Source organism: Ascidiella aspersa, chromosome 9 (assembly GCF_963924565.1).
Source record: "Ascidiella aspersa chromosome 9, kaAscAspe10.2, whole genome shotgun sequence".
Taxonomy (NCBI): domain Eukaryota; kingdom Metazoa; phylum Chordata; class Ascidiacea; order Phlebobranchia; family Ascidiidae; genus Ascidiella; species Ascidiella aspersa.
Genome location: NC_139455.1, coordinates 24,370,956 through 24,387,529, shown reverse-complemented (window position 1 = coordinate 24,387,529; position 16,574 = coordinate 24,370,956). Strand labels below are relative to the sequence as shown.

General features: G+C 36.1%; 1 protein-coding gene across 1 annotated transcript in view; it reads right to left on the bottom strand.

The window, feature by feature from the left end:
- LOC146134558 (epidermal growth factor receptor-like) overlaps positions 1-16,574 on the bottom strand; it is an 87,713-nt gene that overhangs the window by 31,687 nt on the left and 39,452 nt on the right. Inside the window, exons 5-6 of the mRNA XM_083397533.1 lie at positions 7,668-7,852; positions 2,776-2,917 (exon numbers count right to left, since the gene is read on the bottom strand). Coding sequence (XP_083253659.1) covers positions 2,776-2,917; positions 7,668-7,852 — 327 coding nt within the window. The remainder of the gene's footprint in view (positions 1-2,775; positions 2,918-7,667; positions 7,853-16,574) is intronic.

The window sequence follows — 16,574 nt, the reverse complement described above, 5'->3', positions numbered from 1 at the left end:
AACATACTTTCTCCGTATATAGATACCTGTACATCCGTCACTTTGACAACTAAAGATGATGGATAGCATGCGCTTAATAGGAACCTAATTGGGTGCGCCGCCCCTTTGAAAGAAAACGTGTTTAAGTCACGTAAGCATCTTTTTTCTCATCGCAACAAATGCAATTGAGGGATGTTTCCTCTACTGAACGCCTTTACGTTGCTCTAATGTATTTTAACAGAAAATATGCAGCAGATGTGACTAAACTGTTTTGTATCGCTACAAACCTTGCGGATTTCAGTGTAAGTATTTTTTGACTGAATTAATTTATAAGCATTCTACTACTTGCGGTCAAAGGTCACTGAGCAGAAGAGCCTTGACATTAAAGATGTCCTTACTTAAGTTGGTATTACCTTTGTCGCGGTAGGAGCTCGCTTTGTTAGTCACTTGTAAGTGTTTGGAAATGATATCTATCTTATACTGATGTTATTTCTGTTTTAATAACATTCTTTTGTTTTTATCTATATTTATTCGAACTAGGACTGATTTTCACTGACCAAACCTTGTTTGATTTTATTTACATTAGTTGTCGAAGAAAAAAAGTTTGTCTGCCAATGATTTCAGGGAAAATAACATAAGGATAGCGAGATATTTTGCAGAAAATATCCCAAAAACCATTTCAAATTTCCAAAGTTATTTTTGTTTAAATAACATTGCGTGGCTGCGCGCTTTGATATTTTTAGCGATTAAAGTTAATAGTTTAAATGACGTGTGTCTAGTCATACTTCATGATACTTGTTAGTGGTCTATAGTTAAAAATAAACTATGTATTTCACACACTGATGGTATTTAAATATGAAAAACTGTACTTTTCGTTAAAAATAATCATAAAAAATTGCACAAGATCTAAAAACGTTACTTAAAACCCTTTAGTACAAAAAATCAGTAAGCACTAAACTTCCGCACTGGGGCGCTGTTCGTACAAAAACAAAAAAAAACACGAGGCTTGTTGTCATAACAACAAATAAATTGTTCTTTTGTCACGTCATAATCCTGAAGCACGCGTCACGGCCCTTAGGATAATAAACAGACCCGAATAGGTTATGGGCGCAATATGCTTTGGAATTTCACAGGACTTTATCTTAAGCCTAACTGCTGATGTGACGTGGTTTGCTGAAAAGAGATTTCGTGACACCACTTTTTGTGAGATTTTCTGATAAATATTTTTGTGAGACTTCGTGATGGTTCACCAATGCACATTTTTCGTAATGGTTCACACAATGCACATTTTTCGTGATGGTTCACGTAATGCACATTTTTCGTGATACTATTTTCGTGATGCGTCAAGCAATGCACATTTGTCGCAATGTGTTCTCGGGTAAATAAGACTATAACATTCCGTATAAAAGATTAGGGCACTTTTTTAAGCGTTGTTACTTTTTTAAAGCTTTTTTTAAAACGCCTGTATTTATGTTATACTAGCAGTTTAAAATCACCAAGTTAATTTTGGAAAAACCTTAAAATTATTAGCTCAAATAAACAACAAACAAAAATAGCTTTATTGGTTAATGCGTCTTAAAGCAAGTATTTAGAAAAGTATTACTTGGAAATTTGCTTAAACAATTTTTAAATGAAGTACTTTTCACATAATGTTTTGGGGGAAAGTTGATAAGGCACTGAAAAACTAAAAATATCAATTTAAGCATTTTCTAAAGCTCTTCCATTTATTAAAAACAAGTATCACTTTTAGCAGTATTCGAGGACGAAAATTTTCAGGCAAAATTTTTTCTACATATAGCGTATTGGAATAAAACTCATTTTTGCACCAAACACCCTTCAAGTTTGCCTGTAATCGAGTCCCGCCTTTTATAGGGTCGACCACAAGCCGATTGGCATCGTTTAGTTGCGATCTGTCAAGATGAAAGGCACAAAAATCAAAAGACAAGGCGTCGGATTCCGGAATGCGGTCTACAAGCTGCTATCTGGCCTCGCTTGTGTCACGTCACAATGCCTCCATTGATGACGCTTCAGAAGAGCGGCGTCGTTTGAAAATCAAAGCTTGTTGCAGGCATTTAGCAGAGAATGGCCGTAACTGAAAGACTATAGTATGGTATAGGACCACCCAGCTATAGGGTTAGCTGCTTTGCACCTTGCCAAGCAATTCTTGCGTTCTGTTTCTTTATTTAAAAAATACAAAAATGCAAATTTTCGGCTGTTTTGAAGTTTAAAGGCGTTATACAACCCTAAAGCGCACCTTTTTGCATCGCGTTATAAGGGTTTATTTTAGTTAAAAAAAAAAACGTTCGCCTTACAAAAAATGATAATAGCGCCAGGTGGAAAAAAGCAAGTCAATTTTAAATCAAGTCACTTTTGTAAAAATTTAACTTGAAAACTATTAAAATTAGTGAAATCTTACTTGTATGAGCAAGTGTTAAACTAAAACATAACAATAACGCAACTTCTAGCAAACATATTGTTTTAGGCAAAAATATTAGGATTAATAACCAAAATTTATTAATAAAATTAATGAAAACACTTAATTTCAACCCAAGGTATTTGACACAATGATTTAAGTCCCAGAAAATTCATTGCCCAAAATACTTAAAAATAAAGTAATTTGAAAATAGTGATTTAAGCGCACTTGAGTTAAGTCATTTCCGTAAAAGACTTAGGTCAAGTCTATTCATTTAAAACAGCGACTTAAGTACACTCCTTTTGGTTGGTTCACCCTTGCAAATAATATATTCACCCTGGTTGAACCATTCACCTGATTAAGAAACACTGATCTACACTTACTCGGGCATTCGTCGACGCATTGGTCGTGGAAGTGGAACTTGTAATGTGGGTTCTTTCTTAACCGCTGGATGGCGTTGTCGTACGTGAACTCGGGCGGACAGAAAGGCTCACAAGATCCACTGTTGTTCACGTTCATGCAAACCTGGAAATAAACATAAAGTTTCTATTGTAAGTTACTATATAAGACTCATATTTTGCCTTCATGCTAAACAGGAAATAAAAAAATATATATCGAATGTTACTATTGTATTTTAAACTCGTATTTTGCCTTCATACGAACCTGGAAATAAAAAAAATATCGAATGTTAGTAAATAGGAATCACATTTTGCGTTTATGAAAATCAAGGAAGGTAAAAACACCATTTCCATCGGATGTTATTATCTAAGACGCCTTTTTTTGTGTTCTCACAAACCTGGGGAAATACAAATAAAGTTTCTATTGTAAGTTACTATATAAGATTCGTATTTTGCCTTCCTACAAACATGGAAAAAATTATTGAATGCTACTACTGTATGCAAGAGTCATATTTTGCCTTCATGCTAAACTGAATTCAACTAAAAAAGAAAAATCGTTCCTTTGGTCTAAATCAAGGGTTCTTCAACTTTTTTTTACCGCGGACCCCTAAAAATATTTTAAAAATATTATAAAATATATTTTTTTTTTAAGTGCAATCATGTTTAAATATAATTTCAGTGCAAAAACGTTTTATATTTAATTCAACAATTTTTTTTGAAAAAATGATGCTTTTTAAATATACACTAATATTTTAATTGTATTTTCATGGACCCCCGAAACTAGTCTACCTACCCCCAAGGGGTAACATGGACCCCAGTTTAAGAACCCCTGGTCTAAATCATTACAAGACAGGAATTTAAACTGGAGCCTGAGATCAGATAGGAACGGGCTTGAACCTTTAGCATTTTCGGTCGTTTGCCGACCGCGCATCCGTGAAATCGCGATACGGGCTCGCGCGTTGCATATGACGTCACGCGATCTAGATTGTGACGCGTTTTGGCCTTTCGTTATTTAAGCAGCGGTCCCGGCGGTTTTTTTTTGCCATTTTTGTGCCGCGATCTTTGGCGAGATTTCCGAGTAAAACTTGGCCGAGGGCGAGAAAGTCGCGCGCGCTCACGACAAACAGCATTGTTTGAGCGCGTGTGACGTAACAGTAGGGCAAATATTTAGGGGCGATACAACTCTGGAAGCGGGGAAGGGCTAATGGCCGCACGATTTTTTCGGCCTTAGATTGATTTGGCAAACTTAAAACTCCACGTTAAGGCTTTTAGTTAGTTTGTGCAGTTTGGGAGAAAAACTAAAAAATGTTAAAAGGGAAAAAACAATGTGTGTTTTTATAACAAGAAAAAATACAGCAAAATTATTTTGACAACCACACAATTCTTGTATTTTTTGTCTAAAACAACAACGTGTTAATACTTGTGGCCTTTTTAGAGTACTTACCGTATTATACGTATGTTGCTATCTATGGGATGAACTTGAAAAATACAATTTGCGTAATGAATTAAATAAAGATAAAAAAGTTATAAACTAGCTATTTGACTTGCTAGTTTCATTGTACCATATGTTATATACTTGTTGTTATTAGATATTTCCACGGGGTTCGAGAATTTGTGGAAAAAGCATTTTCCGATAACCAATTTAACAAAATAAATAAATTTGAGGCAATAAGTTTGGACGTAAAAAAAAATTCATTAGAAAGTTTAAACTGATAAAAAATATCGCGAAGTTTAGAGGTAGATTGGTTGATATTTTCGAACAAGTGGATTTTAGCATTACCACTCCGTTGTGCAACAACAAAGTTTCTAGTGGCTGCGCGTAGGTTAGTAAAGCTATATTCGTATGTAGGTCGAGCAATGAAGGCCAGTGTGCAAGATAGGCTTGGAACACTTTAAATACACACGGATGGCAAACATTGGAAAGTTAATAAAAGGCCACTTCTCGAGGCCGGAACGAAAGACCTCCTTTATCCGTTCGCCTTATCTGTTATCTCTCTTCAGACAACTTGCTAAGTTCGCTGCCGTTTTGGGTAGTTTCTTTTTTTTATTATTTTTTTTTTCATCGCTTTTCATAATAAGTTTCAGTTTTGTTTTCCTCGGGCTTTTTTGGTGTTTTTCACTTTTTTGGCACTTTTTAGGTCGTTGTAGGCCAGTTTTAATTATTTTCTTGTCTTTTTTGCCAAATTTTTCGTTTTTGTTGACTTTTTTGCCAGTTTTACTTATTTTCCTGGCGTTTTTTTTGTGTGTTTTACTTATTTTCCTTGCGAGATATGTTTTTAATGTTACTATGTCGTTTAAAGTCGTTTAACCAACAACAAGAAGGGCCGACAGAAGAGCAAAAAAGGAGCCGGCCCATTATTAAAAGGCCGCAAAAACTGACCAAAACCATTTTAACCTTATTTGCTTTAGCAAAGCGTGGGCAGAACATCGCCACAATCCCAAGGAAACGAATTGACTCGAAACCAAACAGCACAAAGACCGATCCTGGCACGTTAAGGCATCTGCTTGTTTGCCCCAAGTCACCGCGATCGCCTTTGTGACGTCATAACGGCAACATGGCGTAACGCGTGGGTTTCTGTGTGCAGCGTATTGACGCCTTCGCGGTTTCCGAAAGGCTTTAAAAGTAGTTTTGGCTTTCCGGGGGTGTACGACGAAAAGCAAGGAGTCGTTTAACATGTTGAAACAAACGCAAGAAGTGAAACTATACGAGAGAAATGTGGTTGGAATCAGACGTTTGGTCAGCTCAATAGCCCCGGTTGAATATTTGGACGAATTAGAGCGAAATAAAATGGCGATAATTTTACTTCTGGTTCAATTGCGAATTCCAGGGATTGAAAACTAAACTTTATTTAATTAAATCTGATTTATTTTTAGCAATCGGTAATTTAAATTTAAATCTTATTTGGCAAAAGTGAAGATCCTGAATTTTTATTTCAATTTAATTCCAAAAGGCTCAAAACAATTCTAGTTGTCAAAATTTGAAATTTTACAATGATTAAGATATATACTGAAACGTGCTTATAAGGTATAATCTTTCTGTACGAAAAGAACAATGAAAACGATGATGTTCAGCAACAAGGGGACTGGTGTTTGGTAAATAACTCCAGTTGTATATTAGGACGAATCATAGCGAAATGAAACAGCGGTTTTTAATTCTGGTCTTAATTGCGAATTCCAGGGAGTGAAAATTATACTTTATTTAATTAAATCTGATGTATTTTAAATAATCGCTCATTATTTGGCAAAAGTGAAAATCCCGAAAAGGCTCAAAAAATTTAATTTTAGTTGTCAAAATATGACATTTCACAATAATTAAGATGAATGTTAAAACGTGCTTATAACTTATATCTTTGTAAGCACGCGAACGACATCAACATGAATTAAAATCTTTCAATGACCGTTGTATTCTTACTATATTAACCCGGAACAATTCTTGATTTAAATTGTCATTCGACATTAAACATTAGGGTTTCTAAAGGATAGGGGCTCGATGTTAACTAGGGGGATCACCAAACTACGACCCGCCGACGTAATTCTACAATACGTAGCTTTTTTCCTAATGAAGATAAAATACAGTCGGCATTTTGTCGTATACAATTTTAAACTAAATTTAAGAACTTTTTTAACTGATGATGGGTTTTAATATTCTTAATACGTCAAAAAACCTCCAACCATTGTGGATTTAAATTCGTTTTTGTAACATTAGGGTTGCTAATGAAAGGGGCTCAAATCTTGGAAAATGCCAAAATTACCTGTTTCAAATTGGAAGACCTTTCATTATACAAAACAAATATTGGAAATGGTAAATGAAAAAAATCAGAATGTGACTAACAAGGAAACCGTATGAGAGCAGTGGCACCGTTAGGTCTCGTCAGCAATCAGGTTTCAAGTAGAAACCAAAGTTCCCAAAATATCCAGTTACAGGTTGCCTATTAAATCTATAGGGTTGACCTCTTATTGCCAGGAAATGACCTTGACGTGAAAACTGGACCATCCTTGACCTTCAACCTTAGGGGTATAATTGTGTCGGTCAGTTAGTAAATTTCTATTTGGCTGAATGTGCGGGACTTACTTGACAATGGTTTTTAATTTGGTAAAAAATGTACCCCGTTTTCACTGTAATGTATATTTTCGTTACTGCGATGAAAAGATACTTGACGTCAGTGTGGGTGGCCCTTAAGTAGCTTGATATGACGTCACAAGTATTTCTGATATGACGTCACAAGTATTTTCTTTTCAAAAACCCGAGACCATTTTTGTGTTACAACTTGGAGCGATCTTTACTTTAAAAAAACATGTTTCGGTTGTAACTGCACCTTCAACCCTAATTGAAATAAACCTTTAACTAATATTCCGGAACACATTTTTTTGTTTTTAAACTGAAATAATTGTATCTCTGCGGTGAATTTTTGTTCAAGCTCTTTCTGAAAGTGGACCTGCAACGGTAAAGACTACAAACTGAACTGACCGAAACAGGATGAGAACGACTAACCCTGGCATACAAAAGGGAAAAAGGCGACACACAGTCGCCTGATAGTTGCAAAATCTATTTACTTTAAACCTGACTAATCTATGGATATGTGCTTCGAATCTTTGTACATCACTCTGTACTAAGTGAAGACCACCTAAAAAGAGAGACCTAAAAAAGACTAGAATATTCGCCTGATAGTTGCTCATTCTTATTACTTTAAACCTCACCAATCTATTTAACATGTGCTTCAAATTTTCTGTCCCAAATATTTTTTCTTTTGTTTAAAGCCGTCCAATCTACTGATACTTTCTTTAAATCTTTGCACGCAATTCGTCCAAAAGTCATAACAGCAGCTTAGAGACCTGACTTAACACGTAACACCAAAAAGACGACGACGACAACTTACCAGACAGTTACTGCTCTTTGGACCTGTACATCCCACAGCGCACTCGGAGTTGCAGCAGTCGTCAGCCCCAGGTCCCCTACATCTTGCGTCGCATGAGGGTGAACAGATGACACTGGTCAGAGTCTGACACATGTCAGGGCCCGGACCCCAGCACAGTCCGTCGCATGAGGGGTGGCACTTCGAGCCTAAGAGAAAAGAGAAATATGTTGTTTAGGTTTGAATGACATTTCGTCTGCACGCAATCGTGTTTGCTTCTTTTATAATTCACTTCCTGCCTTCATTAGTTGCAGGCACTACACATAATTTTTTAATGTACAGAACCTTAGCTTATTTGATTATGCGCCTACCCTAATCAAGTTAAAAATCGACATTATCTTGTTGGATACGTTTCGATACCTGCTTGTATCATCATTATCATTGTATCAAAATGATTTAGCCTTAAATTTAGAAAACTTTTTAAAGTCATATCAAGGGGAAACGAGATAATCGTGTAAAAAATCCCGACAAATAAAAAACAAAACCTCAGTCCTAAATAGTCGAAAAAGCGAATTTGAGGTTGAAAAAACACTACACTACACAAAACGGACTTTTCCATACGTCCAGAGAAATTTTTAAAGTCATTTCAGAGAAAACAGAAAAATCTTGTTTAAAGTCTCGACCTATAAACAACACAAACTCAGCCCTAAATAGCCGAAAACAGGTCACGGATTTGTGGTAAGTCCTTAAGAGATCCGGCTACTTCGCGAGTGGACGATAGTTACGTAACAAGCGAAAGTGCAGGTGGCCAAATAAGGACAAAGGGCGTCGCGCGACGTTTCGTGCGGTCGACGGAATAATTAAGCCGCCAATGAAATCGCCTTGTCGATATCTTGTACCGGGCGAGTTTGAGTGACAGGCTGGCAAGATGACGACAACAGATAAGAAAGGCCAGGGTCCCGCAGGTAAAATCCTGTGAGGGGGTCTCAGGGGTTGTAAGCCGTAAGGGGGGGGGGAGTTTTTCGCTATGAATCCCTAGGAAATAAGGTATGTTTTTAGATATATTGCTATATTAATATTTGCTATTGTTAAAGTGTAACTAGATAAAACTTAAAAGTTGAAATATTTTATTTTGGTTTTATTGCTTAAACCTTTGACAACAGTTAAGGACAGAGTTCCATGTTAAACACTGTTAAGGGTGGTCACAGGGGTTGTAACCCCCCCTATGCTCTTAATCTGTTTGATTAAGCAAGTAATCATTCCTAGTAAGCCACAATTGAACAAATAATAATGAGCCACTAAAGTTAAGTATCATTTGTTTTTGTTTTATATTGGTTTTGAGTGTACCTTGTACTTCCTCTTGCTGTAATATGTATAAACAAATGTGAGTGATAAAAATTGAGTTAAAATACCCTTTGCTTAATTGAAGGCTGTGGAAAATCGTAGATTCATCAAAAGACTTAACGATATAACATTGTAACCGCTCTTTTTCGCATATAATTGATGCACCTTAAGACACGCGAGGTGTTCCTGACTTGGACAACAAGATTTATTCTAGCCTTTTAAAATTAGATTAGAATTAGAATTACTAAATTCTTCAAAAAAACAAGTATAAACTAGAAATTCAACTAGAATTAAATTAAATAATTTACCATCAATTTAGTTTGAATCACAAATTGTTCTATTCATAATGTAAATTGCAAGTATCTTCCTGCTATTTTTTAAAGTTTTGGCATTTAGGCTGTAAAGTTCATCCAAACAAATCGTTTCGACCAAAAGTTTTAATTCAAATTCTTTGGTTTCGACTGAGAGTTTAAAAAAATGCCGTTGGACAAAGTAGCATTTTTGGTAAAATCCAATTAGATTAGTACTAGAAAAAAAAGCACATAAGCAATTAACCAATTAGATTAGAATTTAGCCGCATTTTGCTCTAATTCATAGAATTAGAAAACAAGAATTATCTAGTTGTCCAAGTCTGAGGTGTTGCTTGCTCCTAAACAGTATATACAGGCAAAACTTCTTCACTAACTTTGTCGGCAAAACTGTGCCTGGAAGGAAAAACGATTTTGTGATCTTAGCGATTGCGCCAAGAATGAGACGAAGCCACGAAAGTCGGAACGCGGTGATATTTTTCGGTTTTATCGCGCGATTTTTGCCGTCAACAGCGATTTCGCCACGTCAATCAAGCGCCCGCGTTCTGTCCTTGAAACGATCGGCTTTGTCTCGCCCCATAAGTCAGTGCCTTGATTCGAGAGATTGCAGATGTGTTTTTTTGCGAGCCGATGAACTTAAATGTCATGAACATTTTTCGTGTGTGTGGCACGAACAGTGTTGTGATGACTTAAGTCAATGATTTGCTTAATTTAAAAACAAGTGCACTTAAGTCACTGTTTTCGATTTATTTGACCTGACTTCAGATGAGTTTTGTCGTTGACTTGCTATTTTTAGAGCAACTATAGCAAAACAAGTATCGTGTGTGTGACTTTTTTTTACCCTTGTTAAACTCTTATATATATTGGACAAAAGTCTCTTGATCCGATCCGATACCAAATGACGTCATTACTATGCTTAAAACAGCAAAAAACCAACCTAGTATCGGACGAGTGCCGATACTACCACTTGGTATCGGGCATTGGTTCCGATCCGCTATTATCGGACATAACTAGTCGTACCCCACGTTCGCCGTGTGTTTAAGACATCCTAAACCACCCTCAAAAAAAAAAAGTCAAAATGGCGACAGGGTTCACTATACGATTTTTAAGATAAAATTTATGTTTTTTACACGCTTTATAGATTCTAATTTTTTTGTTACGGTTAAAAATTAGCAGTGTGTTTTAAAATTGCACAAAGGCGCGGCAAAAATATCCCTGATGACTGCACGTAGCCGTTGCACAAGCGAAAACAAGTAAAACGAGAGATCACAAGAAGGTAGGAAGCCAGTAGATTACGGTTCAAGCTCTTTACCACGAGAGTGCGTAAAAGTTGACTCCGCGGAGCCAAGCCTTAACTGCAAGTTAGTCACCCGTGTCGCCTGCAAACCGCAGTGAAGGTCATGGATATGCCGTTTCAAAAGTAACAGACACTCGAAACAGTTTGTTTTGGTTATTAACTATAGGCTGGGTTGACATTAGAAGCCGGCGTTTTTCTACCTTTTATATTTTCTTTAATAAAGCTCATAAAATGACTGACTTTAATTAGGTTTAAATATGATACTAGCACATCACAAAGCTTTTAGAGTTTTTTTTTTAACTTTGTTAGGTCCAAGGACCCTGTAATATTGCGCAGACAATATGATAAACAAAACCTTAGACCTCATCCACCGGTTACAAAAACAGCAGCCCTTTTCTTCCCAAGCTAGACCAAGTTTAAGGAAAATGAAGAGTATTTTGGGCAAAGCAGCAATTTCGTTGTTTATTAACCCTAATATAGTTTTAAAAAATAAACCAAAAATGTGGAAACTATAACCAACCGCTTTTTATGCTATGCCAGCGGTTCTCAACCAGTGGGCCATAAGAACATTTGAGGTGGGCCACAGACCAATTTAAAAAAGCTAAATGTAGTTTCGTTTGTGTCGCTACATTTAATTTTACAGGAATAATGGCTTGGGGAGGAATTATAAGGAATGTAAATTTATTGTTCAGCCGCAAGTATCTCACTAATGCACGGTTGAATAAATAATCTGTTTTGAAATATTTTCTGCTGTGTTTTGTTCTAAACCTTTTTTACAGTTTTTTCTTTAATAAAACTTTTGGGCCAAAGATTTTTTTGCAACATAAATGGGCCACGAAAGAAAAAAAGGTTTAGAACCGCTTTTAAAGGTAGGCCTTGTTATCTTGGACAATACACCAGGTACATATTCACTTCAGGCTCATTTCAACCAAGAAACATTACAGTTTTAACTAGACTGTTTAGCGGTTGAATAATAAAAGAGCAGCAAAAGTTGTTAGGTCCAAGCAGATTTAAACCACGAACATGTAAATTTATTTGATTCTGGGCTCTAAAGGAAAATATTACTTGTAAGTTGCTCGCCTGAAATAAACCGTTTAAACGAAGACCTAAAAAAACAATATTGACTATGCAAAGCGATATAAAAACAAACTATAGCAATGGCAAAGTGCAGAAAATCTTAATGATCGTAAACAAATCGCTTTCATAATAGTTAATTTTCCCTTCTCGAACCGAATATATTTGACCGAGCTAACTTTGCCCAATATACACGAGAAAAAAAGAGCAGACTTCAGAAGCAGAAGTTGTTATTGGCATCTGACGCATTTTGACGTAAAACTAGAGCCGAATACCTTCAGCCGAGATTCGCCCAATAAACACGTGGTAATTACGCTTAAAAGGCGGAAACTGGAAGCCGCCATTTGGCTCTGATGCATTTTCACGCAGAAATATGAAAACGGGAGGGTGAAACGCGAGGCGAATAGCCAGTGCTGCCCAACCTTTCTCAGTTCGCGACCCACTTTTAACGCAAATTTTATTTTGCGACCAACAATGAGACATGACCAAACAAATGAAAAACTAATTAAAATTTACAAATTAAAAAAGAAACAATGTATACCTGAAAAAACAAAAACAATGTTGATTAAACCTTTTTAGCAGTAATTTAGAACGCAACTAATTAGAAATAAGAATAACAGTTAAAAAAACTTGCATCTTGACTACGTACTGAAATAGTTAATGCGACACAACACATTTAATTGTTACGTATTTGGTACATTGGTGCATAAATGTTTCGCAATAATAATGCAAAAATTTCCCGATCTAATAGCAAACAGTAAAAGTTATAACTGCTTTGCGACCCACTGGTTGAGAAGCACAGCGTTAAGCCGCGCTGACTTGGTCCAATACACACGCTGGAAAGGTCAAGAGCACTCAAACCGGTGTGGGAAGTGGAATCAGCAGTAAAGGCCGCATGCACCGGATTGCACTGCAGTGATTCATCCAACATGAACTTTTTGCAGGGTTTCAAACCCACAGAAGGGACGGGGTCTGTGGGGGGTGGGAGGGGGGCGTTTCCTTTGCACTTTTTCGTTTTTTTTCTGTTTTTACCACGGGTTGGGGTTTTGTTCGTATATTGCTCACAGGATGTAATTGGTTACACTGAATGTGAAATGTTTGAAATCTCTTTGATCCTTGCAAATCAAACTCAATGTATAAAAACAAGATATTTTCTCGCCCGTACAGGCGAATGACGACCATGACTTTAAATTGAACCAAATATTCTTTAGACTTTGCTGTCTTGATCAAATTCAGACGTTTGTAAGTTCGTTCTAAAGAAAAAATTATGTGGCGAAGCTAAAGAATACTTGATTTCATTCGAATTAAGAAATAGCGACGATGCCTTTTTGTTTAATATCTGCATAAAATGTCTTGTCTTGATACCAACATTGCTGGACTAATGCAGTAAGACTGAAAAAGGGTGTATTTTTTAGGGAGAAACCATGGGAAGCAGGTTCAATCTTTTGCTGACATGTATATAAGCAGGCAAAACTCAACAAATTTCCAACAGCAGAATCCTCTTTAAAATTAATATATATATAGCCTAATCGGCACCATTAGTTCCTTAATTCGAATGAAATTTACTTGTTTAGTGACAGAAGATATGCTAAAAATAAAATAATCAGAGAGGAATTTTTTTTGGGATTCGCATCGACCTCCCTTTTTTACCGAAAATTAGGGTTTCATTATCGGAATAAAACAAAACATCAGACGTCTCTATAATGCAGGGTTGCCAAATTATGTCGTGGTTTATTGACCACATATAACGATTTTTTATTAAAAAAGGGTTTTGCTTCAATTGAAACAAAATAGCAACCATAGCGCCTAATCAGATTTCCAGAACCTTAGCTCGATATTATTGGAGTTCTATTTGTACTGAATATCGATTTGTGGCCAAAATAGCATTTGCGTTTCAAAGAAATCGGCAAAAAGGGTTATACTAATAATGTTGAAAATGAATAAGATTTGTTAGAGACGCCCACAAAATGCTACCTACTTCTGTACAGGCTCTGATATTTATTTAAATTAATAAAAATACGAAGGTTAAATTCAGGTTTGAAATAAAGGCGATTGATTGATTTTTGTAGTTATATTTGCATTGACTATCGAGTTGAAGCCAAAAGTGATATTTGCGTTTGTAAAAATTGGAAAAAATACTACTACTTATGATGTTGAAAATGAATTAAGACGCCCACAAAATGCTACTTACTTCTGTGTGGGCTTTGATAGCCATTTTTAATTTATAAAAATACAAAAGTTAACGTTTTAATTCACAAAATAAAGGTGATTGGTTGATTTTTTGAATAAGAGTTATTTGAGACGTTCCCAAAATGCTAGCGACATCAGTATGGGCTCTGATATTTATTCTTCCAACTACAACCTCCAGCCACTATGCATCCATATGGTCTTGTATCAAAGACGTGATTATTATAGTAGTTAGCCTTAAACCACGCCTTTACTTTATACTGAAAAACAACAGTGTTACGTCAGTTGTGGGTTGAAGTATAGGGTGCTATTGGATACTTTATAGAGTCTAAGACGCGTCTAAAACGCAAATCTATCCCCGTGAAATCCCCGGCTATAATAACTGGACGTGAAGTGAACGTGATGTAGTATGCTTCATTGGTGGGATTTTTCCAAGGGCTAGACTGGATTTTACCCAGTGATGTGTCTCTGAAGCTAAAGTGGGAAGATAAATCATCCAGCCTGTGTATTTTGAAAAGCTACTAAAATCTTGTGTTTTAACTTTTTACCTCTACGCCTTTATTTTTCTTTATTCCTTGGCAAATTAATATAACTTGTAATTCAAGTAAATTAAAGACTCTGACAAAAGGCTTGTGTTGAAATCATCTCATACAAATTACACAAGCCAATTGTTTTAAAACAGTGCCTTATGTAAATTGACAGCAACTGACTTGTTTTCGGTATTCTCACACTAAGGTAGCAAACTTCTCATTTTGTGTTGCAATTTCAAAAACAAAAGCCTATATTTCTTAATAACACAATTAAATCATTTTTACATCTTTTTATTATTCTTAACTGCATGGTTAAGATAGTTTTAAACGTTTCTCAAGAAAAAGTCGAAAAAAGCTTTTTGGGAGGGTATTTTTAGTACACTCTAAAAAGCGATTCCCAAGTGTGTCTAGTAATCAAGTGATTTATTTGCTTGATCATTTCACACCAGACAAGCCTTACACCACCTCACAGGGGAATATATGGATTAGCAACTTTATGAATCAACACCAGTCAAAGACAAGACGTGGGGAAATTAGGAATGTGTCATAGAAGATACATGCATAATAACAAGTGTTTGGTGTTTTGGGCCTTACATTATTTTCCAAACCCCCTCAACTGCTAAAAAAGTAAGAGTTTTACATAAAGTACTCTAAGAAATATTGTCCAATTTTTACTAAAGCATGTTTTCCGCTCTGTCAGAGATTACTAGCTAGAATCAACCTTTTATTAAATGTAAAGTCCAGTTTATGTTGATGTTTACTAAAAAGTTTTTTGGAGCATAATGGTTGGAGGTTATAGTAAAACGTAATAAGACTATCAAAGCCCATGTAGAAGTAGGTCGCATTTTAAACGTTTTACTAAAAAAGTCTTATCAAAGTTGCTGCAGTTTCTTAACATACTTGAAAAAACGGCTAAGCAACACGATGGCATGTCGTGAACATTGCGATATTAAGCCCAAAGTTATGCAACACAAATCGATGGAAGGACTTTGTTGGGGGAATTACGCTACAAGTGCCAAATAAACGACAGTGTGCTTTTGAAAACCGATTCTAATCGGGTTTAGTAAATTTCAGTATGGATTTAGAGAGTTTAGCGAACCGCCAATTCGGTCGAAATCGATTCTCAAAGTTGATAGGAAGGCAGAACCCAACTAATACTAAACTGACTGAAAATAAAGAACACTGCTGGCGTTTCACGTAAACAATTTATAACCGCTGACCGTTGTAATGAACAGTACTTCCGAACGTTGCTCAAATTAAATGCGTTTAGAATAAACGCTAAACAGCAGTGTTGTAAACAAGTTGTTTTGAAATCACTCAAGTCAAGTAGTTTCGAATGAATAACAAGTCAAGTCGCACCCCAAATTCTTATTTGCACTTTAAAAAAGAACAAAAATAATGATCATTGCTTGTGCCTTCAATGTATTTACATTTGAAATGAATTGAAGCTTTATTCACTGCATCGATTTTAAACGTCCAAAACTGAGTGACAAAATTCTTGGAATTGCAGCATGATTCCCTCACCCTGACTGAAAAATGAGCGGTTTGGCAAACGTCAATTGTGCGACTCCAAGCTTTCGATCAACAACCACCACACATCTCATTAACCATCTGCCGTTCCTTGCTGACAGAAAATTTGCAAAACAAGCAGCGAATGTACAACGGGTGCTTTCACAAATACGCGCATAAGATCTTTACACAACGAAGATCTATTGTCACTGTAAAATTCAGTTGTTGACTTGACTGTTTTTAAAAGATCTACCTTGTATTTTGGGTTATATGCAAGGACTGTCATATGTCATAATGTCCTTTTATTACTAAGATTTGCCCTTTTTTAGTGGTATACATCGTAACTTCTTTTTTTGCAATGTGCTAGGATTTGAACACAGCCAATTGTAAATGTAAACTCCTACATATTATCCTGAATTTTAAGGGAAGCGTGCAATCATTTTTGCAAGAAACAGTCAACTAAACAAACATCTAGGGACAATGCATCACACTATAACCACGCGAGCTGTTATCCAACTAATATAAAAACCCGAAGGTTTACTCAATCGCGTTCGGCGGCGGTTCACGGGCATTGTGACATCACATTAACTGTGGAACGGGTGCATTGTCAGAAGCGAAAGTGAATGGTGGCGTGTTGGCTCGGCGCACTTCTGCAGAGTTGGGCGCGTTGCTGCAAGTCACT